At 42.2% G+C, this 24,425-nt stretch overlaps 1 protein-coding gene across 2 annotated transcripts; it reads left to right on the top strand.

The window, feature by feature from the left end:
• On the top strand, window positions 1-24,123 carry LOC140468065 (UV excision repair protein RAD23 homolog A-like). 2 transcript variants are annotated; one of them, XM_072564250.1, is made up of 9 exons: window positions 1-278; window positions 6,671-6,829; window positions 9,658-9,800; window positions 11,294-11,451; window positions 13,231-13,358; window positions 14,501-14,585; window positions 15,679-15,809; window positions 17,484-17,639; window positions 23,216-24,123. In XM_072564250.1, the coding sequence occupies exons 1-9, from the start codon at window positions 213-215 to the stop codon at window positions 23,327-23,329; spliced, it is 1,140 nt and encodes a 379-aa protein (XP_072420351.1). In that variant the 5' UTR covers window positions 1-212; the 3' UTR covers window positions 23,330-24,123. The 2 variants fall into 2 exon arrangements, with proteins under 2 accessions (XP_072420351.1, XP_072420352.1); XM_072564251.1 differs by having other exon boundaries at window positions 3-108.
• Window positions 24,124-24,425: the final 302 nt, after the last annotated feature.

Below are 24,425 nucleotides of genomic sequence, written 5' to 3'. Positions count from 1 at the left end.
CTGTGCGTCAAGATGGCGGCGGCGGCCTGAAGCTGGTCTCCGGTGGAATCTTCCAGCAAGCCGCAGGCGGCGGAGCGGGGGTTACTGTACTTTCGTTTTATTTACCCGGTGGGTTCGCTCTCTTCCTGCCACCCCCTCACCCCTCCCCCCCCCCCCTCTCTCTCTCTCTCTCCCTGGGGAGGGGAGGTAAAAAGGGGAAGGAGACCGTAACCATGTTTATCACCGTGAAGACGCTGCAGCAGCAAACGTTCAAAATCGAGATCGACCCCGAGCAAACGGTGAGGGAGGGCACGAGGGGGGAGCGGGGAGTGGGAGCGGGGGAGGGAGGGAGGGAGCGAGAAGGAGGAGGAGGGAGGGGGGGGGGGGGGAGAGGAGGAGGGAGGGGGGGGGGGGGGAGGAGGAGGGAGGGAGGGGGGGGGGGAAGGGTACACTCTCACTGTCACAACAACACACCCCCCCACAACAACACACCCCCCCACAACACACACACACAGGGAGAGAGGGCACGGTACACTCACACCCCCACAACAACACACACACAGGGAGAGAGGGCACGGTACACTCACACCCCCACAACAACACATACCCACAACAACACACAGACACAGGGAGAGAGGGCATGGTACACTCTCACTGTCAGAACAACACACACACACACACACACACACACAGGGAGAGATGGCACGATATACTCTCACTGTCAGAACAACACACACCCCACAACAACACACACTCCACAACAACACACACAGAGAGGGAGAGAGGGCACGGTACACTCACACTGTCAGAACAACACACACACACCCACAACAACACACACACACACACCCCCACAACAACACACACACAGAGGGAGAGAGGGCACGGGACACTCACACTGTCAGAACACCACACACATACCCCACAACAACACACACACACTCACACTCATACACACAGGGAGAGAGAGAGAGAGAGGGCACGGTACACTCACACTGTCAGAACAACACACACACCCCACAACAACACACTCTCACACACGCGGAGGGAGAGAGGGCACGGTACACTCACACTGTCAGAACAACAACACACACACCACACAACAACAGACATTGTCTCACTCTCACACTCGCACACTCACACTCACACACACCCACAACACACACTCACACACCCCTACAACAACACACTCAGACACACACCTCACAACAACATACACACACCCACAACACATCCCCACAACACTCACGCACCCCCCCAACAGTCACACACCCCCCAAACAACATACACACGCACATACCCCTCACAACAACACTCTCACATCGCCCCCACAACAACACACACTCCCCACAACTCTTGCACACCCCACAACAACAGACAACCCTCATAACAACACACACTTCCCACAACAACACAGCCCCCCCAACAATACTCTCAACCCCCCCCCTACACAACACTCATGCATCCCTACAACACACACACCCCCCCCAGAACATTCACACAGACCCCCACAGCAACACTCACCCCCCCCCCCGAAAACGACACTCACACCCCCCACAACAACACTCACACACACACCCCACAACAACACTCACACACGCCCCATAACACTCAGACCCCCCCCCACCGACAACACTCAGACCCCCCCCCACCGACAACACTCAGACCCCCCCCACCGACAACACTCACATCCCCCCACCGGCAACACTCACACCCCCCCCACCGGCAACACTTCCCCCTCCCCCCCCCCCCCCCCCCCCCACAACAACACTCACACACACTCCTTCAACTCTCACTCCCATCCCATACACAACACTCACACACATAGCCCTAACACAATTACAACCCCCCACAAAAAGACTCCCACACACTCCCCACAACAACCCTCACATCCCCATAATAATACTCACCCCCCCCCCCAGAACCGTATACACACTCCCCACAACAACAATTCACACCTCCCACAACAACACTCTCACACCCTCCCCAGAACAGTACTCACACACATCCCAAACAGTCTCACATACACTGACACAACATACTCTCAACAACACACTCACACCCCTTCACAACAACACATCCACATCCCCAGAACAACATTCACACACCTCACAACAACACACGCATTCACCACAACACTCTCACACATCCCAGAACAACACACTCACACCCCCTACAACAAGAGACTCATATACACACCACCCATAACAACACACGCACCCCTACAACTCACGCTGTCCCCCCCTACACATACACAACAACACTCACACACACATACCCAATGCACTCACAACCCCCCACAACAACACTCGCACCCCCCAACAACACTCACACACCCCAACAACTCACTTCCTCACAACAACACTCACACCCCCATAACAACACACACCCCCTCAACAACACACACCACCCCCCTCATAACAACACACAGCCCCACAACAACACTCACACATACCCCCACACACACACACTCACATAACCCCACAACACATCCACATCCCCCAGAACATCATTCACACACCCCTCAACAATACACACACCTCACAACAACACACGCATTCACCACAACACTCTCACACATCCCAGAACAACACACTCACACCCCCCTACAACAAGACACACACACACACCACCGATAACAACACACGCACCCCCTACAACTCACGCTGTCCCCCCTACACATACACAACAACACACTCACACATACCCAATGCACTCACAACCCCCCCACAACAACTCTTGCACCCCCACAACAACACTCGCACCCCCCAACAACACTCACACCCCCCCAACAACTCACTTCCTCACAACAACACTCACACCCCCCATAACAACACACACACCCTCAACAACACACACACCCCCTCATAACAACACTCACACATACCCCAGAACAGTACTCACACATACCCCCACACACACACACACTCACATAACCCCACAACACACTCACACACACCCATAACAACACTCACACACACAGCCTCACAACAACACACACACCCCCGCACAACAACACTCTCACCCCCCCCCCGCACAACAACACTCTCACCCCCCCCCGCACAACAACACTCTCACCCCCCCCGCACAACAACACTCACACACCCCCACACAACACTCACACCCACAGCAATACTCTCACCCCCCAACAACAACACACTTCTTCCCCCCCCCCCCAAACAACACACTCTCACACCCCACAACACACACACCACAGAACAACACACTCACAAACCCCCACAACAACGCACTCAAAAGCTCCCACAACAACAACAGCACCACTCACCATTCCCCCACAACAATAACACACTCTCACATGTCCAATAACATGACAATAATAGTGACATTAGAAAGGAGTTCATATTACAGAAGAAGAGTTGCTGGAGATCTTAAAATGTATAAAGGTAGAAGATAAATCCTCAGGACCTGATCAAGTGTTTCCCTGAACTTTGTGGGAAGCTAGGAAGAGATTGCTGATATATTTGCATTATCAATAGCCATGGGTGATCAAGTAAGTTGACCAATGTGGTGTTGCTCTTTAAAAAAGCTGTAAGGAAAGCCAGGGAACTAGAGACTGATGAGCCTTACATCAGTGCTGGGTAAGTAGCTAAAGGGGATTCTCAGGGGCAATGTTTACATGTGTTTGGAAAGGCAAGGACTGATTAGGGATAGTCAGAATGGCTTTAAGCATCTCACTAACTTGATTGAATATTTTGAAGATGTGACAAAGAAGATTGATGAAGATTAAGCAGAAGGTGTTGTCTGTATGGACTTCGTCAAAGTGTTCGACCAGGTTCTGCATGTAGACTGGTTAGCAAGGCTAGACACATGACATGCAGTGGGAGCTAACCAATTGGATACAAAATTGACTTTAAGGTAGGAGATGGAGGGTGGTGGTTGAGGGTTAATTTTTGGATTGGAGGCCAGTACCCAGTGGTATGCCACAAGGATCAGTGCTGGTTCTCTGTTTTTCGTCATTTAATTAAATGATTTGGATATGAATATAGGAGGTATGATTTGTAAGTTTGCTGATGACGCCAAAATAGGTGATGTAGTGGACATGAAGATTATTTCAGAGTACAACAGGTTGTTGATTAGATGAGCCAATGGGCCAAGGACTGGCAGATGGAGTTTAATTTATATAAATGTGAGGTGTTGCATTTTATTGAGGCAAACCAGGACAAGACTTGTACAGTTAATGGAAGGGTCCTGGGGCAAGTTGCCTAACAAAGAGACCTAGGTGCATTGTTCCTTGAAAGTTAGAGTCATAGGTAGGCAGGGTGGTGAAGAAGGCATTTTGGTACACTTGCCTTTATTGGTCATAACACGATGGCAACCATGTGGCAGCTGTATATTGGTGAGGCCATATTTGGAATACTGAATATAATTTTGATCGCCCTTCTATAGAAAGAATGTTGTTAAACTTGAGAGTGTGCAGAAAAGATCTACAAAGACGTTGCGGGACTGGAGGGTTTTGACCTCGAGCGAGAGACTTGGGCCTTTTCTCCCCAGAGCTTCAGAGTCTAAAGAGTGACCTTTATAGAGGTTTATAAAATCATGAGGGGCATGGATAGAATAAATAACCCAGATCTTTTTCCTCGGGTGAAGAAGTCCAAAGCTAGAGGACACAGGTTTAAGGTGAGAGGGGAAAGATTTAAAAAGGACCAGCAGGGTAACTTTTTCACAAGAGGTGGTACAAGTATGAAATGAACTGCCAGAGAAAGTGGTAGAGGCTGGTATGATTACTTTTAAAAGGCACCTGGATGGTTATGTGAATGGAAAAGGTTTAGGGGGATATGGACCAAATTTTGCAAATGGAACTAGGTCTGATTGGGATTTCTGGTCGGCGCGGATGAGTTCAACTAAAGAATCTTTCCATGCCGTAAAACTCTATGTCTCTAGGTAAACCCCTAACTGCCCCCCACCCACCCCCATCCATACCCCACTCCCCAATCCGTGCACACTGACACCCACCCATCCACAACCACCTCCCCCCCCCCCCCGCCCCAAACCTGCCTTATTCATCCATACTCACCTCCTGCCAATCCATCCACCTCTACCCACAAATCAATATACAGAGGAACCTCGATTATCTGCAGGAGATGGGCGGGCGCTATTTCATTTGGATAATCAATTATTTGGTAAATCGATTAAATGCCTTTCCACTGGAGCTAGGAGCGTTTTGTTAAGTCCACCCCGTTCAGAAACAAGGCAGCAGCATACAGCGTGCAGTCCCCCCCTCCCCCTCCCCCCTCCCCCTCCCCCTCCCCCTCCCCCTCCCCCCTCCCCCTCCCCCTCCCCCCTCCCCCTCCCCCTCCCCCTCCCCCGGAAACCAACAACAAGACTGTTGCTGTTGCTGACTTTTAAGGGCGGGTGGGGGGGTGAGTCTCAAAATAGCACACACACACACACACACACACACACACACACACACACACTCTCACACATTAATTACTCATCCTTTCATTTCTCCTTTGCACAAATTGTGTAGGATCTTGAATGAGCCAGCATCATTATTGCTTGTTTGGTAGTTTTAATAGTGCATTAATCACCTTAAACAGTGTTCATCACGTTATGTGCCAACTGTATTTGAAAGAATGTATTTCTTAAATTACCATTTGAAGAATAACAAATGGAATTCACTTCCAGTTGGCACTAAATACTATTCTGTTGAAATTGTATTTCTGATTTTAAAATAATGTTTTGTCCAGTTGTGGATTTTTCCCCTTGCTGTCGAGAAGCCTGTTATGTGATGATTGCAATGGCATCAACAGCCCTGTTAATAGAACATAGAACTGTACAACACAGGGACAGGCCATTCAGCCCATGATGTTATGCCAAATATGATGCCAAATTAAGATAATCCCTTCTGCTTGCCCATGGTCCATATCCCTCCATTCCTGGCATATCCATGTGCTTATCTAAAAGTCCCTGTCATATCTGCCTCCACCACCACCCCTGGCAGCGCGTTCCAGACTCCTACCACTCGCTGTGTAAGATAAAACCTGACCACTCACATCTCCTTTGAACATTCCCCGCTCACCTTAAATGCACGTGCCCTAATATTAGATATTTCAACTCTGGGAAAAAGATTCATACCATCAACCTTATCAATGCATCTCATAATTTTATTGACTTCTATCAAGTCTCCCCTCAGCCTCCGCCACTCCAGGGAAAATAACCTGAGTTTTTCTAGCCTCTCATTGTAGCTCAATCCCCTCTAAGCCTCTTCTGCACTGTCTCCAGAGTTCCCACATCCTTCCCATAATGTAGCGACCAGTATTAAACACTATTCTATTTTGTCTATGTTTACCGTTCTATTTGCCTGTGAGTTTTCAGTCAGCATGGCCTGGGTTAATCCTCACTCATTGACATCGAAGTCAGTTATAGAGCTCCTGACTGTGTCTTTGATGTCAGCTAACTTGGTAGAGGCCAGAAATTGAAACTGGTAACTTTTGGTTGATGTAGCTCTTTAAAATAGAGTGTTTCTAATATGGAAATTGGACGAATGATGCCTGAAATGTATCTTCTTAAATTTGTAAAAAATAGGTCTGTGAAGTGGATAAAGTTAATGTTAAGTACGGCGTTTAAGGTCTCAAACGTTTAGCTTGACCTCTTGACTAAGTTATTCTTAGTCATGTCATTAGTGCTTGACTGTTTATTCCTGTCCTTACAAAATTTCACTTTGCAGGTGCAAGCATTGAAAGAGTGTATTGAAGCAGAAAAGGGCACTGGTTTCCCTGTTGCTGGTCAGAAACTCATTTATGCTGGAAAGATTCTAAGCAACGATGTGCGGCTCAAGGAATACAAGATTGACGAGAAGAATTTTGTCGTCGTTATGGTAACAAAGGTGTGCAATATTTTTGGGTTTCCAGCAGTGGGGTGTCTTTTTCTTACCAGAATAGTTCCAGGGATGATGGATTTTCGTTACAAGGTTAAGTTGAAGAAGCTATGGTATTTCCTCTTCCAACAAAGGAGATTGAGGGGGAAATCTAATGGTGTACAAGATTATGTGACTGGTTTAGGAAAAATAAACAAAGAAAAACTGCTCCTATTAATTAATGGTACAAGATTCCGGTGTATACTTTGAAGGCTTTGGATGGGAGATGAAGGAGGAATGTGAGCATGAGGGGGTCGGGGTGATCGTGATGTGTCATGTATTTGATGGTAATGATTGCCTGCAAGGCTGGTAGAAACTGAAGCAATTAATGAATTTGAAAGGCAATTAGATGGATATTTGAGGAAAATAAATTTATAGGGCTGAGGGACTAACTAGATTACTCTGCAGAGAGCTGCACTTGTTTGGCATTCTGATCCATAATGACTGTACAACTCTGACTTATGTGCTACAACATCTTTCTGGGTAGAAACACTGACTTTTGTGTGAGGTATTTAGAATGTGTTGATACCTGCTTTATCAGTTGAAAAATAAGATGTCATAGAGGAGAGGTTATGCTAGTGTTCTGGCTCATTCCCTCAGAACCTTCCCAAGTTGTCTCTTTGATTGGGGAGATCATTCGAACAAATTCAGTTGAATTTTTTGAGGAGATCACCACATGTCTGGTTGAGCATAGTGCATTTGATGTGATCTACATGAATCTCAGTAGACTTTTGACAAGGTGTTGGATGGGAGACTGGGTAAGAGTCTTTAGGATCCATGGCAGTTTGGCCAATTGGATCCAAAACTGGTTTAATGACAGGAGGTACAGGGTGCTGGTTGAAGGTTGTTTTGGTGATTGGAATCCTGTGTCCAGTGGCATACCACAGAGTTTAGTGCTTGATCCCTTGATGCCTATGGTGTACATTAATGATTTCAAAACGAATATTGTAAAATTTGTCAGTAAGTTTGCAGATGTTAGTGGTGTGGTAAGGAGCGAAGGGGAAAGCTTTAGACAAGAGAATATAGATGGGCTGGACAGATGAACAGAACAGTGGCATATGAATTTAATCCTGAAAAGTGTGAAGTGATGCATTTTGAGAGGACTGACAAGTCAAGGTGTAAGGAATGAATAGTAAGATTCTGTGTAGTGCTGAGGATTTAGAAGGACCAAGAATTTCAAGCTTGAAGGTACCAAGACAAGTAGGTAGGTTGGTTGAAAAAGCATGGAGAATTCTTGCCTTTATTAGGTGAGGCATTGAATATAAGAGCAAGACAGTTACGATGGGACTGTGTAGGATATGAGTTAGGCCCCTGCTTAGAGTAGTGTGTGCAGTCCTGGTTACCAGGAAAGATGTGATGACACTGGAGAGAGTGCAGAAGAAATCCACCAGAATGTTGCCTCGGGTGGGGTGTTTCAACTGTGAAAAGCAACTACACTGAGGCTGTTTTAATTGGAGCAGTCAAGGTTGAGGAGAGATCTGATTGACACTTTAAAAATTTATGACGGTCAGAAAAATGAGCAAAGAAAGTCCCCACAGCCCTGTTGGACCATCAGGTTTCCTGTCTCATTAGAAAGACAACTGGTAGCATTTTAATCTGAGGGTCACCATGCCTCAGGTGAGCCCTTCATGGTAATCTCAGCTGGTGTGGAAATTGAACCCATGCTGTTGGTATCACTCTGTTGCATAGTAGCCACCCTGTCAACTGAGCCCATGAGTATATTCCCTTACTAAAGGTGTTAATTACCAAGCAGCTTAGATTTAAGGTGAGGGGCAAGAGGTTTAGAAGGGATTGAAGGGGAATTTATACTTCTTTATAATTCATTCATGAGATGCAGGTGTCACTGGCTAGGCCAACATTTATTTCCTATCCCGAATTGACCAGAAGGCAGTTAAGAGTCAAAATCACATTGCTTTGATTCTGGAGTCACATGTAGGCTAAGGATAGCAGTTTCTTTACTCATAGAACATTAGTGAACCAGATAGATTTTTCCAACAATTAACAACAGTTTCATGATAATCATTGTACTCTTAGTTCCAGATTTACCCTGAAGGGATTCGAACCTGGGTCCCATGATCATTACTTTGGTCTCTGGATTAATAGTTTAGTGATAATACCACTGAGGCATTGGCATAATCTCCCTGTCCGGAATTCATTGCCTTAAAGGGTGGTAGAGACCGGAGCCACTACAACGTTCAAGAAGTATTGAGATGAACACTTGAAAAACAATAGCAAGCATGACAGTGGGTTAATTGCTGGGAAATGGGAATAAAGTAGATAGGTGCTTGATGACTGTTGTGGACATGATAGATCGAAGGGCACCTTTCCATGACTCATCTGTTATTTCCAGAACCTCCACATGAAAAATGTATTATCATTTTCTAGATCCCACCTACCCCATTCCAAAATGACCCCCTGAGCAGGATATTTGGAAGTGTATTCAAGATCAGGTGATGATTAGTAACGTGACAAATAGTTGATACATTATTGTAGCGTTCACTATTTGTACTGTTGTTGAGGTGATCTTGTCCTTTGTTACAGATTTGAAACACACTTTAATCTGCATATCTGTGTTGTGTATTTGCAGAGTTTTATCTTCAGAGACTGAAGAGTTTTATCTCAATAGCTGCATTTGTGTCTCTTTTTCTGCAAGTTTCTACCTTTGTCTCATCACTGACACAATATTGCAGTAAAATTATGCATTCTTTATACTTATTAGATGCCTAATTCTGAATTAATTCAATGACTTTGAATAGATGCTTAATTAAAAGTGCAACCTTTTCTCTACAAATTTGCAGCCTAAGAGTACCCCCGCAGAAACTGGATCTGTTTCTACAGTTGCGCCATCCTCCGCACAGTCGCAGCTAGAAGGAGAGGAGAGACAGAATACAGATGATGGAAGCCAGGCCCAGACTATTACCAGCTCTGTTTCAATATCCAGGTATAAGATAGTAACAAAATCTAGCAGTAACTCCCAGCTTCCCATGAAGAGAAAGGAAAAATGCTCTAATGTGTTTTTTTCCCAAGGTGTGGAAAAGACTCAGACTTGATGAAAAATGTAGAGGCACTTGCGGATTTACTGTTAAGTGTCTCCAGGGGAAGCTATGAATCTTGGTCGGTAGGTAAGTTCACTCCCAGGTACACTGCCGAGCTGTGCAGACTACAACACCACTACTACCAACTTGCATTTATATTGTGCCTGCAATGTAAAATAAAATATGACACTCAAAACTTGCTCAAAGAGGTAGGTTTTATGAAGTCTGTAAAGGAGGGAGCGACATTGAGAGATTTTGCGGGGGAGTTTTAGTACTGAGGGTTGCCTAGATAACTGAAGACATGCCAACTTTGGTCAAGCAATTATTATTAGGAATGCATAAGAGGCCAGAATTAAAGGAGTCCAGACACTTGAATGATTTTGAGGACGGAGGAGATCTCCAAGATAGGGAGAGACAGAGCTTGGAGGAATTTAGAAACAATATTAGAAAGTTCCTTGGTAAAATCTATTGCAGTGTCATCTTAGTTATCTACACTCAGCCTTCATGCCCTGGTCTAGAGCAGTGAACAATGAAGTGATCTCTGCTTCTGGTTTCTGATCACTATTCCACCGCCGTTGTTGGGAAGTGGGTGATTGTCGCAATCAGTTTGTGCTCTTGTACCTTCCATGGATAAGTAGCACATAATTTTTGGCATGAATATAAGAAATGCCTACTGTCTGAGCAAGTGAAAGCAACCAATAACAACAAACCTCTGCCCTACATCAGTGAACACCTTTACAAGAGGAGTGGAGAAAAGAGAGGGAAGAGGGAACACTGTGTCTAGGGTAGGTTCAAAAGGTTCCTTTTTGGCTGTTGTTTTGTGGAAGTCAGTTATAGCAAGCACAGTAGACATTCCGTTGATGATGTAGCAGTTCTCCAGTAGGCTCTGCTACAGCCATTAGGATTTGAATGCACAGGAATGTGTTTCATAAAAACCGTCAGTGTTCTGTGCTTACTGACACGAATATTTCTGGAATTTTCTGCCTTTATTTTGGATTTCCAACATCTTCAATACTTTGTAATTTATATCAGTTCGAGGAGACAAGACTCTGAGAGTCAGCTCTCGATGTTAACTAAACCTGGATCCCTTATCCTGCCTTCAAAATTATCTGCCTCTCAAATACCCAATTCTGTAATTCAACCATAGGATGGGAGAGCAGTATACCAGTGCCAATATAGTGATATTGGTATTGTGGAATCGCGAATAAAGCTGATTAGTAAGATGATAAAGGATTATGGGGAAAGGCAAGAGAAACTTATCAGCTATGATCAAATGGAGCAGATATGATGGGCCAAATAGCCTAATTTTGCTTCTGTATCATATGCACCAATGCTATTAGAACTTCAGAATAATATTTGAACTGTTGGTTAAAGATGCATCTTAAATTTATATTTGCAGTTCAATGCCTTCTTCAGGGAGTGACATACTGTCCAATCCGTTGTCAGTTAGTGATCTGCACCCTGCTCAACTTTCCATGATCGATTTAATGTCAGAACCGCGTTTGCAGAGTGACATGTCTGAGGACCTGCCCCATGATGATGCTAACACAACCACAGGTCAGTAAATCCACAACTTTCCTTTTTTTTAAAATAAATAAACACAAAGAATAGGACTTAGGGGGTGGGGAGAAAACCTAAAGTCTACAAATATTTACTGTTAGAAATCATATTGTTAACTTACAATTTGCTATTATAGAGAAATGCCCTCCACGACTGGCATAAACATAAATCAGATGATGGCAGAATTTTACAATCATGAATTGTGAGAGGGAACTTTAAATATTCAGCACGGTCTGATCTCTTTGTAGAAGGAGCTTAACTTGTTTATCAATTTGATCTGATCCATGAAATATGAAAAGTCTTGTGCTATAGTTTCCGTTTCCAGTGTCACTTTTATTTCTGGTCACTCTTCCTATCCTAGGTAACGCCTTGTTATTGTTGTGAAGGTGTAAGGGGTTCTGTACTTTTAAGAATTGAAGGACTTAGTAAGCGCACAGACTGCTGGAGCATTTACAATGTAACATTTGGTCCAGCAGTTAGCAGTACCTGGGTTGCTATGTGACAAAAACAAATTCAAATTTGGCCAATCAGTTTAAATTATGCCACAAGATACTAAAATCCAATCAAGTTTAAATTTATTATTTTGACAATATTAAATCCAATGAAATGATCCGATGCTTTGGGGTATAAATATTAAACAAGTTGAACAGTTGTGGGAGAACTGCCAAGCCACCAACACATGCAGACTGCCTGCAGAATAGCTGTCTTAAAGGTACCTTTATCTATCAATGACCTTTGAAACAGAAACCCTAAGAAGATGACAAGAAGGTGCAAAGAGAAGATTCGACAGCTGGCTGGTTTTGCAATTTGAAATTTTTGGTAAAACTTAATCAAGGGTTTTATTGGACCAGTATTATAGAAGGGAAAGTAAAAGATAGGTTAGACAAAGGAGTTGTAAATAGTTGCTAGTTAATTATTCTGTTAGACTTTTCTAAAAAAAAGTTGTTAATTTCTACTTTAAATAGTGACCGTTTGTGTAGTTCTTGGCCTCTTGAATTGTAGCGGATTACAGCATGGGTTAAATCATTTAGGGTGTAGGTTTGCTTGCTGAACTGTAGGTTTGATATCCAGACGTTTCATTACCTGGCTAGGTAACATCATCAGTGGTGACCTCCAAGTGAAGCGAAGCTGTTGTCTCCTGCTTTCTATTTATATCTTTCTCCTGGATGGGGTTCCTGGGGTTTGTGGTGATGTCATTTCCTGTTCGTTTTCTGAGGGGTTGAAAGATGGCATCTAGATCTATATAGATCTAGCACATAGATCTCGATGCCATCTATCAACCCCTCAGAAAATTAACAGGAAATGACATCACCACAAACCCCATCCAGGAGAAAGATATAAATAGAAAGCAGGAGACAACAGCTTCGCTTCACTTGGATGTCGCCACTGATGATGCTACCTAGCCAGGTAATGAAACATCTAGATATCAAACCTACAGCTCAGCGAGTAAACCTCAACCTGAGCTACAAACCTTCACGAACCTTGGGTTAAATAATTTCTGTGTTGCTAGTTTAAATTAACTGGGTGTGGGGCGTGGTTCACCCTGTGTCATAACATTATTTTAAGACGTTGGGCAGCATCATGGAAGGTTTGTTGGTGTATGTATGTATTCTATCTGTTAACTGATGAGAGTCATGTTGATCATTGACTAGTTTGTTGCCCTTTGTTAATGCTGAATGTTGGTGGTTATAAAGAAGATTGTGATTTTGTAGACAATTGCCATTACACCACACAAGTCTTGTTTTTATAATAAAATGTTCACTTTCTCCTTTTCAGTGACGGACACTGCTTACGAAACCATGCTGTCAGAAATTATATCAATGGGTTATGAGCGTGAACAGGTGGTGGCAGCATTAAGGGCAAGCTTCAACAACCCGCACAGAGCTGTAGAGTACCTGCTAACGGTAGGGGGTGTGTGTAGACACGGGTGGGTGCGGTACACCCCATTTGCTGCACGTTTATCGGACTATACCTGACAAAGTAATGGGATTTTGCGGGGATGGAAGGTTTTGGCTGCTGTCCTCAGAAAGGGGTATTAGTTAACTTGCCATTAGTTATATAAGAATACATAAGATATGAAGCATAGAAACAATGATCATTCAGATCACCTGAATAGTGGTCCACTTCATCTGCCTCCCATTGTAATCCCCTTTTTCCTTCTCCCTCATCCTTGCATACCTTTCCTTTAAATGTTTGTATAGTATTTGCTTTAAACATTCCCTGTGGTACTGAGTTTCCCATTCTTAATTTAAAGAAAAAAACCTATATTTTTCTAATCCACCTGTACTGAGATGTTATAACACATCTCTGGAACAGGTGGACTTGAACCTGGGCCTCCTGGTCCAGGTGTGGGGGGACTACCACTGCGCCACAAGAGGGCCCCCTACACATTTTGTGTAAAGCGGTTTCTTTTGAATTTTTTAATTTAAGTCTGTGGAAAGTAAATTAACCTGTAGTCACACAAAGGTGGTAGTGAATAAGAGGTGAAATAAAACTTAATTTGGATCAATGTTGGCTGTTCCTTCACTCTCACTGGGTCAAATGTCTGGAACCCTCCCCCTAACAGCACTGTGGATCGAACTAAATCACATGGATTGCAACAGTTCAAAGAGGCAGCTCACCATAACCTTCTCGACGGCAATAAAGGACGGGCATCAAGTGTTGGCCTAGCCAGTCATGCTCATGATCTGTGAAAAATATATAAATGAAAAGGAAGGAAAAATAGCTCATCTAAGTGGTTTTTCTTTGTATATTAACTATATCGACCATGTTTAAATTGTAATATTGTGCTTGACAATGAAGAAGTGTTGTAATCTTTCCTGTGTTTACAGTGCATTTTTCTCAATAATAATCAATAGATTTGTACATTTTGTATGTTTTCTTCTTGTATAGGCTACCACAATGGTATAACTGAAAGTGGGAGAGGGAATGACGGGAGAATGCAGTATTTATGCTGTATCATTAGATCTAATGTTGTAAAAGTATTTAATTGACCTTGCTGTAGAGCTGAATTGAATCTGTCTTGCCTCCATTTTAATCTTTACAGGGTATACCCCATAGTCCAGTGCAGGAGAGTGCGATGTCCCATGATAGTCACGATTCTGGTCCACTATCAATGCCAGAACAACAAGGTAAAGGACACTGTGTGCAATTTTGCTGATGAGCAACGTCTGATGAAAATCATTGACCTGAAACATTAATCCTGTTTTTTTTTCTCTTCAAAGAGTATTTTCAGCATTTGCTCTTTTATTTGACAAAGCTGCTCCTTGATTACCATGCTGAAATATTTGAGTGTTTCTTGGTGCAGTGTCTCCTTGCTGGAGTACAGTGCTGTAGGTTCTGGGATGGGGGTGCCATAGACACTGTGGAGCCTCTGTGTGATTATTATTTATGCATAAGTCGGGACATTGAAGATGATCGGTTATCTGACTAGGGCATTCAGTAAACATGATAGCCAGATGTATAATGTCACCGCATGATGATTGATGCTGGAACTGATTTTGCTTGTGTCCTTGCTGAGATTTGCATACTCACTGCTGGTATTTCTTCCTTGTGTGACAGTGTTCATTGCAAGCTGGGACCTCAACAGTGAACAGTAAAGCCTGGGGAGCATCACTGCTGAGTTCCCATGAGGTCACTGGATTAGGATAGGAGTGTGAGCCCTAGCCTTTTTTTTTCGTGTCAGGGAAATTGAAGGCACCAAAATCTTTCTTGTGACCCCACTGTTGCCGCCTTGGAGTGCATATTAGTAGGTCTAGGGAGTCAATGTGTCTGTGGTGGTGCTTCACCAGGCAATTCATTTATGCCCAGTAGAGGCAGTATGGACAAGATGGGCCAAATGGTTGCATCCTGTGTCACAATTGCTCCAGGACCAGAGTTCAAGCCTCTTGTCAACAATGCCCTGAAAACAGCCAATAGGAGGAGGGTAACTGTGTTTTAAAATAAACAGAACTGCGGATGCTAGAAATCAGAAACAAAAGCAGAAATAGCTGGAAAACCTTAGCAGGTCTGGCAGCATCTGTGGAGAGAAATCAGAGTTAACGTTTTGTGTTCAGTGATCCTTCTTCAGAACTAATTTTCTGTCTTTTCCCTCCTGCCTTGTTTGTTCTTTGCACTGACATGAGTTGAGGAACTTAGCAGTTTGTTACAGAGTGCACATTTGCTGCTTGTAGACTCCCAGTCACATTGCTGATTCAAATGTTAAAAATGTCTTTTCTTGCTCAGCTGAGAACCCTTTGGACTTCCTCCGGGATCTGCCTCAGTTCCAAAACATGAGACAAGTACTTCAGCAGAATCCATCAATGTTACCAGCCCTGCTTCAACAGCTGGGCAGAGAGAACCCACAACTACTGCAGGTAACAGTGAAAAGCTGCTGGCCACTTTAATGCATTCTTTACAACAATCTGACTCGAGAGGTATATAAATTAGTTAATGGTGCAAGGAAGGTGGATATGCTTCAAGTTAAACTGAAGTGTTAGGATGGATATGTGTCTAGTAACAAGAGTGAAGTAAGGAAAAAGTTTGATGTTATGACTGAGACGAAGAAAAAAATGTCAGGTTTTTAATCTGACTGTGCTAAGAGAGCAGTGACCTTTCTCAATATTTCTTAAGTCTGTAGTTTCTCAACCTAGTGCAGTTAACAACATATAATCAATATGTGCTCAACTGTATTAAATTAGAAGCCTTAGTTTTGCTAAGGAATGAGTTGGAGAAACCGAACAATGTTAAAAACTTCATATTTTCCCCTTAATCACAAAAACACTGATTTCAGCATTAATCGAAATAATTTAGAAAGGGTGGCCTTACAGTGCTGTCTTTTTATAGTATCACTTAGCTTAGTCGGTCGCTGTTTGCCTGAGTCACAAAAAGGTCAATGTGCAGTTGCAGCAAGTTACTAGAAAACTAATATAATGCTATTGTTTATTGTGAGGGCATTTCAATAAACCACATCTTGAGTCATGTGTACAGTGTTAGTCTCCTTATTTATGGAAAGATGTAAATGAATTGAAAGCAATTGAGAGAAGGTTTACTAATCTAACACTGGGAATGGGCAAATTGTCTTAGGAGGAAGGGTCGGACAGACTAGCCTGTATTAGCTGGAGTTTAAAAAAAATTAGGAGGTGAATTGATTGAAACATACGAGATCCTGAGTAGTTTTACACGACTGCGTTTGGAGAGGATGTTACCTCTTGTGGGAGATTGTAGCCTGAGGAGATGACTGTTTAAAAATAAAGGTTGCCCATTTAAAAAATGTTTTTTTTTTCTCTCTTGAGAGTTTGGAACTTCTGCCTAAAAAGACAGTGGATGCAAAAGCTTTAATATTTTGAGGTAGATTTTGATAGATTTTTGATAAACATGGAACTAAAAGTTTATTGGGAGTAAACAGGAATGTGGAGTAGTCAGATCAGCCTCGATTTTATAGAATGGGGTGGCTTGCTTGTGGGGCTGAGTGACCTATTCCTGTTCGGATTCATACATTCACTTTAACCTTACTGTCTGCTTCAGCATGTTTTGTAGTCTTGCATTCGAATGTCACTGGGGCATTATTACATCGCTAAATGAACTGTCTTTTGATTGAGACATTAAGCTGACGTTCCTTCTGGTTTTGAATGAATTTTAAGAGATCATATAACACTACCTGCAGAAGAACATGGGCATTCCAAATATAACTCTCACCTTCAAAAACTGTTGCTGCTACTTGTAGGACCTTTCCATTGAAAAATTAGCTGTTGTTTGTCAATATAAAAGTCGTTAATCTTCAAAAATGAATTATTGTAAAATATATCCTGCCGATATATAAACAAAAGGGTTTAATTTCCTTTCTCAGCTTGAAGTGGTAGCCTTGATGGTACATTTCTGCTCTTAGCCAGATATTCTCCTTGTCTTCAGACCAATATATACTTCACAAACGTCAAAGGAGTCATTCCATTTCAAGACAGGTTTATGTATATGAAATGCTTTGTGATGTTCCAATGTAATAGGATGTTATATCAACACAAATATAATCATTGGTAATGACTTCCCTGCAGCAAATCAGCCAGCACCAAGAACACTTCATCCAGATGCTCAATGAACCTATAGAGGATGTAACTGAGATTGAAGGGGAGATGGGAGCAGTTGGAGAAGATGCATCGCAGTCAAGCTACGTTCAAGTTACGCCCCAAGAAAAAGAAGCCATAGAGCGGGTCAGTGAACACAATGAAAGAATTTTGCTAAATTAGAAAATATATTTTCATTACTTTGAAAACATACTTCATACTGTGGAGTTAGCATGTGTGCAGGAGGGTTTAAGTACAAGGCAGACTTGTGAAGGAAGTAAAAAGGAAGGAAAACTCAGGGGATATTAGAGATGTTGGAAAACATGAGGGTATGAAAACTTGCATAAGGACACTTCTCCTAAATGCTTGTAACATTCGTAACAAGGTTGATGAGTTAACAGCACAAATCATCACGAACGAATATGATTAAGTAGCCATTACGGAGACATGGTTACGGTTTGGTCATGACTGGTAGTTAAATATCCAGGAGTATCAGACTATTCGGAAGGACAGACAGAAAGGTAAGGGAGGTAGTGTAGGACAACATCAGGGCAGTGCTGAGAGATGATACAGTTTCTATGGAGAATAAGTTTGAATCCATTTGGGTGGAAATTAGAAATTCTAATCAGAAAATGTCACTGATAGGCGTAGTCTATATACCACCAAATAATAACATCACATTCGGATGGGCAATAAACAAATAAATAACTAATGCCTGTAAAAATGGTATGGCAATTATTATGGGGGGGATTTCCATCTATATGTCGATTGGTCGAACCAGCTTAGTCAGGGTAGCCTTGAGGAGGAGTTTGCTGAGTGTATCTGCGATAGTTTTCTTGAATAGTATGTAATGGAACTGATGAAGGAGCAAGCTACCCGAGATCTGGTCCTATGTAATGAGACAGGAATAATTAATCATCTGATAGTTAGGGATCCTCTTTGAGGGAGCGATCACAGTCTGGTTGAATTTAGAATACAAACGGACAGTATGAAAATAAAATCCAATACCAGGGTCCTGTGCTTAAACAAGGGAACTATAATAGGATGAGGGAGAACTTGACTAACGTAGACTGGAAACAAAGACTTTATCCTGGGACAGTTGGCGAGCAGTGGAGGCTTGCAAATCAATTTTTTAATGTGTTCAGCAGAAGTATATTTTAGTGAAAAGGAAGGACTGTAAGAAAAGGGATATTCTGCCATGGGTGTCTAAGGAAATAAGGGAAGCTATCAAATTGAAAGAGAAGGCATACAAAGTGGCCAAGATCAGTGGGAAATTAGAGATTGAGAAAGCTTCAAAGGTTAACAGAAAGCCGCAAAAAGGAAAAGTAAGATCGAGTAGGAGAAAAAACTAGCACAGAATATATAGACAGATAGCACAAGTTTGTATGAATATATATTAAAAAAAAGTGGCTAAAGTAAACTTTGGACCTTTAGAGGATGAGAAGGGACATCTTTCATGGGATATGATGAAATGGCAGAGGCACTGAAAAGGTATTTTGTGTCGGTCTTCAAAGCAGAGGATCCTAATAACATGCCAGTAATTGATAAAGAGACAAAGGTAAGTGAGAACCTGGTAACAATCATTATTACGGAAGAGGTAGTATTGGGCAAGCTAATGGAGATAAGGATAGACAAGTCTTTTGGCCCAGATGGAATGCATCCCAGGGTACTAAAAGAGAATACGGGAGAAATAGCCAGTGCATTTGTTGTAATTTTCCAAAATTCGCTTGACTCTGGCAGTTCTAGCAGATTGGAAAACAGTATATGTGACACCACTGTTTAAAAAAAGGTGGAGAGAAAAGATGGGGAATTAAAGACTAGTTAGCTTAACCTCTGTAGTAGGGAAGATGCTTCCTATTATCAAGGAAGAAATACCAAGGCTTCAGCGTAGGTTCATGAAGGACAGGTCATGCTTAACTAATCTTTTGGAATTCTATGAAGACATTATGAGCACGGTGGACAACAGGGACCCAGTAATGTGGTGTACCTAGATTTCCAAAAGGCCTTCAACAAGTTGCTGCACAAGACGCTGCTGCATCAGATAAAGATGCATGGTGTTACAGGTAAAGTATTAGCATGGATAGAGGATTGGTTGGCTAACAGAAAGCAAAGGATGGGGATAAATGAGTGTTATTCTGATTGGCAATCAGTAACTAGTGGTGTGCCTCACGGACCAGTGTTGGGACTGCAATTATTCACAATTTACATAGATGATTTGGAGTTGGGGACCATGTGTAATGTGCCAAAGTTTGTGAATGACACTAAGATGAGTGGCAGAGCAAAGTGTGCAGAAGACTATGAAACTTTGCAGATGAACATAGATACTTTGAGTGGGCAAAGTCTGGCAGATGGAATACAATGTTTACAAATGTGAAGTCATCCATTTTCTTAGGAGTAACAGTAAAAGGGATTATTACTTAAATGGTAAAACATTGCAGTGTGCTGCTGTGCAGAGGGACCCTGGGAGTCCTTGTGCATGAATCAAAAAAGGTTGGTCTGCAGGTGCAACAGGTAATCAGGAAGGCAAATGGAATTTTGTTCCTTCATTGCTTATGGGATTGAGTTTAAAAGGAAGGAGGTTATGTTGCAGCTGTGTAGGGTGCTGGTGAGGCCACATCTGGAGTGCTGTGTGCAGTTTTGGTCTCCTTACTTGAGAAAGGATGTACTGGTATTCGGGGGTGCAGGGGAGGGTCACCAGATTGATTCTGGAGTTGAAGGGTTTGGCTTATGAGGATAGACTGAGTAGACTGGGATTATATTCATTGGAATTTAGAAGAATGAGCGGGGAACTTGTAGAAATATATAAAATTATGAAGGGAGTAGATAACGTAGACGTAGAGAAGATGTTTCCACTGACAGGTAAAACTGAAACTAGGGGGCATAGCCTTAAAACTAGGAGGAGTAGATTAAGGACTGAATTGAAAAGGAACTTCTTCACCCAGAGGGTTGTGAATCTATGGAATTCCCTCCCCAGTGAAGTAGTTGACGCTTCTTCAGTAAATGTTTTAAAGCTAAGATAGATTTTAGTGAAGGGTGAGAGGGCAGTAAGTAGAGCTGAGGCCACAAAAGGATCAGCCATGATCTGAGTGACTGGCGGAGCAGACTCGAGGGGCCAGATGGCTTACTCCTACTCCGAGTTCTTTTATTCTTATTTTTGTTCAAAATCTCTTTGAATGTTTAATAATGGGCTGTGAAGGGAAAATTACCAAATATTTCTCTCTCCTCAGCTGTGTTGTTTGGGGGAGCAGGATGGGGCATTGCATTGAGATACAAGAAGCACAATCTCAGAATAAGGGGCAGGCCGTTTAACACTGAGTTGAGGAGGGATTTCTTCTGAGCATGGTAAATCTTTAGAATTCTCAACCTCAGAGGACTGTGAAGGCAGACCCATTCAGTATGTTCAGGATGTGCAGATCAATAGATTTCTAATTGCTAATGACATTAGGGGATAATGGGATGTTATGGGGATGGTGCGGGGAAAATGGCATTGAGGCATGATCTAATCTGAGGGCCAAATGGCCTACTTCTTCAATTTCCTGTGTTTCCATTGACTCTTCAAATATTATCAGGATGGAAATTTCTCAAAAGTGATGCAATTTCTTTATCTTTCCTACCCCTTTTTTTTGTGAGGCTACTGACTTGTGTTAGTTATGTTTACATAAAGCACCTGACATTTTCCAGTACCTTGACACATTCAGTTATAGCCAAACCCATCCTAACCTTGCCCACAATTAATGCACGTACGTCACTACCAGTGCCACAGTCAGTGTTCCCACTGATGCGCTTGGCTGTGCACAACTTATTTGTTAGACTGCCCACTTCCTTCAAGATTGCTGCCAATGCACCTTACAGTGGACTGTGCTTGTGCAGGGTTCATTAATCCCTGGCACAGTATATTCCTGATTGTTGTTTGGATGTGATGGAACTATGATCCCTTTATTTTCTCTACCTTAAGGGAGATAAAACCAAATGGCTGTTCTGGCAGAGACTAACAGTGCAGTAAACAATTAGGGGCCACATCGTATTTTTGCCTGTCCTAAGCATTTCTTCATTTCAAACTGAGATACTCGTTGGGTCAGTCAGTAGTGAGGAAAGCAGCTTTCTCTTTTTGGTAATATTTAGCTGTGACTGCAATTCGTGGAGATTTTGTAGCTTTCTATTACATCTCAAACTCAGATTTCTTGTAACCAACTAAGGTAGAAATAGTCCTTACAGATGCTTGCAAATATAATATTCCTTTTTTTCTGTGTTTACCTGCACCATGTTTTTCGACTGAACATTGGAACGGTTTTTTTTGTTTTGGCTATTGTCCAGTAATACTGCAGTAACCCTCAATGAGAGGTATTACTCTTGCAAAGCATAGTTGCTGAAAGGCAACATATGGGCTCACTCTGGCTTGGGTAATACAGGCTAAGTAAAGGAGACAGGACAGATGGCAGGATAATATGAGGCTGGAGCATAACCAGGTGATACGAGTCACCAGCATGAAGGCTGGGTAGTATGTTTATTTACTTTCCTTTATTAGTTCTTGGAGAAAGCAAAGCAGAAGGTGCTAAGAGGCAGGAGCAATTTTTACACATCAAGATCAGGTAAACATGGGCAGGTTTCCTTCTGAGTATATTCATGAATAAGTGTTAAAAAGCTAAATGCTCAGTTTTCATGATCATGTTCTTATGCCAGCCCAGAATTTATTGAACTATGGCCTCTTCAGGGTTTGAAATCACAATGGTTACCAACAAGAATATAAAACCTTCAGTTGATTCCTTTTGCTCCTTTCCTGTCCCCAAAGTAGTGTTGTGGAGGCAAAAGTTTCCCTCCATCCTGCTTTTTAAGGGACTATCATATTACAGTTTGATAGACAAATAATTTAATATTCTTTCCTGACATCTGTATACATCACTTCCTATGGTTAATCACTGAAATGGTAGCCGTGCATTATTTTCTGCTCTGACCCTGCTATGGGAACAAAAGACAATTGCTGTGTCATCTCCAACTATGCCAGATAAGATCAGCTGAGTCGTCACAGACCTGTGATTGATCAGACGTGTCCACAAGGGTCCATTCAGTACATCAATAAATTGTTGGCATTGAGATCTGATTATTGTCAGTAGATCATTATAAGCAGTTGGTAACACATTCATAATTTACTCCTACCTATTTATGATTGTTAAAAACGAAAGAGAGATGATGATTGAAGGGAAATTGTTCAGTTAATGTGTAATATTTAAATACAACTTCTATACAAAGATCTTACTTCAGCATCTGAAAAGATGGCTATATTTCAATTAAAAACCTTGTTCAGAAGTAATGTAAGGTGCCTAGACTAAGCCTTTCTGGTGGGCCTGAACTGTGTTTGTTCTCCCAACTTGTTGTATTTGTGGATTGGAACTTATTTTAATTTTGTATCATCTTAAACATTCTTGCCCATATTTGCAAATCCCACTAATCTCTCAGCTCCTCTGATATATCTGTGTCTCTTCAATTTTGGCCTCTGAAGCATTCCTGATTTCTTGTCACTCCACCATTACAGCTCTACACCTCTTTTTCTCCTAAGGTGTCTTCGAAACCTACAGTGTCCTAATTTCTTATGTGGTATGGTATCAAATTTTGCTTAAAAACGGGTACTACAAGCAGCTTGTGATGCTTGACTGTGTCAAAGGTGCTGCATAAATGCAAGTTGTTATTGTCTGACGTTTGCTTTTCCTTTTCTGTCTCTTGCACAGTTAAAAGCCTTGGGTTTTCCTGAAGGCCTCGTCATTCAGGCTTACTTTGCCTGTGAGAAGAACGAAAATCTTGCTGCAAACTTCTTGCTGCAGCAGAACTTTGACGACGAATGAATAACAGGGAAGAAACTCTAGGCATAGAGTTTGATTATCTGCTCTCCAGTGCGCAAACCAACTTCAATTGAAATGCTGTCTTTCAGCTGTGTACGTAAATAATGATAGAAGTAACTATTAGAGACTGTACATTACAGTTTAAGGTGGGGCTAGAAACACAACTAATTTTAACCTGTAATGGCTGCAAATTAAACTGGGAGAGAATATCTTCAATATTAAAGCAAAATAAAAGTGTAAATATAACTTGTTTACTAGGTTTAAAGATTTGTTTTCACCTGAAGTGATACAAAATTAAGTGCTCAGAAATGGGGAGCATGAGGGTGTGAGACGATCCATATTCAATTGAATATTTAAAAGGGTTCACCATAAGTTTGAGAACCCTGGGCACCAGTGCACTAACTACCTGCTTTAATAGCAGATGCTTCTCAATGTATGCAGCAAAAATGGGTACATGACTGGACCTTGTTGCTAGTTTAGCTTCCACACCTTTGTTTCATGTACACCTTTTTTTTGTGTGTATGTGTTTAGTGAACTATCTTGCATCAGGACCATCGTGTGGTAACTGTGCACAGCCAAGTCATCGCATTCGCATTACAAAGTGGTTTATTTCTTAGAAAAAGGGCATGGGCTCTGCACCTTTGAAATATGTTTTTTTTTCTTGTTATCCCACTTAAAATAGATTAAGACTGATGGGATAGAACTTTGTTTTCTTTACAGTGTCATTATTGCTTTGTCATTGGCAAAGACACCTGTCTTCAAGAGTTTCTGTGTAATTAAAAGTTATTTTTAATTAATTTGGAAATGGCTTGTGTGTTGACTTTTTGCCTGTTTTATTAAAGGACACATAATATCTATAATAATCTGGACTTTTATAGCCTGACTTCCTCACTATTCTGTGATCTTGAATGGGTGTTAAAAGTTAGCAGCAGTGCTCAGACAGGTGGTCCCTTGTGTTAAATAATTTCTGTACTATTGGTATTAAACCAAAAGTGCTGGAAATATTCAGCAGTTTAGAGAGATCTGCAGAGAGAGAAAATGGGTGCAGCCTGGCCTGCTGAATATTTTGTGTTTTTGTATTAGAATTCCAGTGTTTTCC

Source organism: Chiloscyllium punctatum, chromosome 46 (genome assembly GCF_047496795.1).
Source record: "Chiloscyllium punctatum isolate Juve2018m chromosome 46, sChiPun1.3, whole genome shotgun sequence".
Classification (NCBI taxonomy): Eukaryota; Metazoa; Chordata; class Chondrichthyes; order Orectolobiformes; family Hemiscylliidae; genus Chiloscyllium; species Chiloscyllium punctatum.
Note: the sequence above shows the minus strand (reverse complement) of the source record. Positions and strands in the feature narration are given on the sequence as shown.

What these genes read in the sequence shown, in the direction of transcription:
- LOC140468065 (XM_072564250.1), top strand. Translation starts at nt 213, where the DNA reads ATGTTTATCACCGTGAAGACGCTGCAGCAGCAAACGTTCAAAATCGAG. An exon ending in AGATCGACCCCGAGCAAACG is followed by an intron (nt 279 to 6,670) that starts GTGAGGGAGGGC and finishes TTCACTTTGCAG; the next exon opens with GTGCAAGCATTGAAAGAGTG. An exon ending in AGAACCCACAACTACTGCAG is followed by an intron (nt 15,810 to 17,483) that starts GTAACAGTGAAA and finishes ACTTCCCTGCAG; the next exon opens with CAAATCAGCCAGCACCAAGA.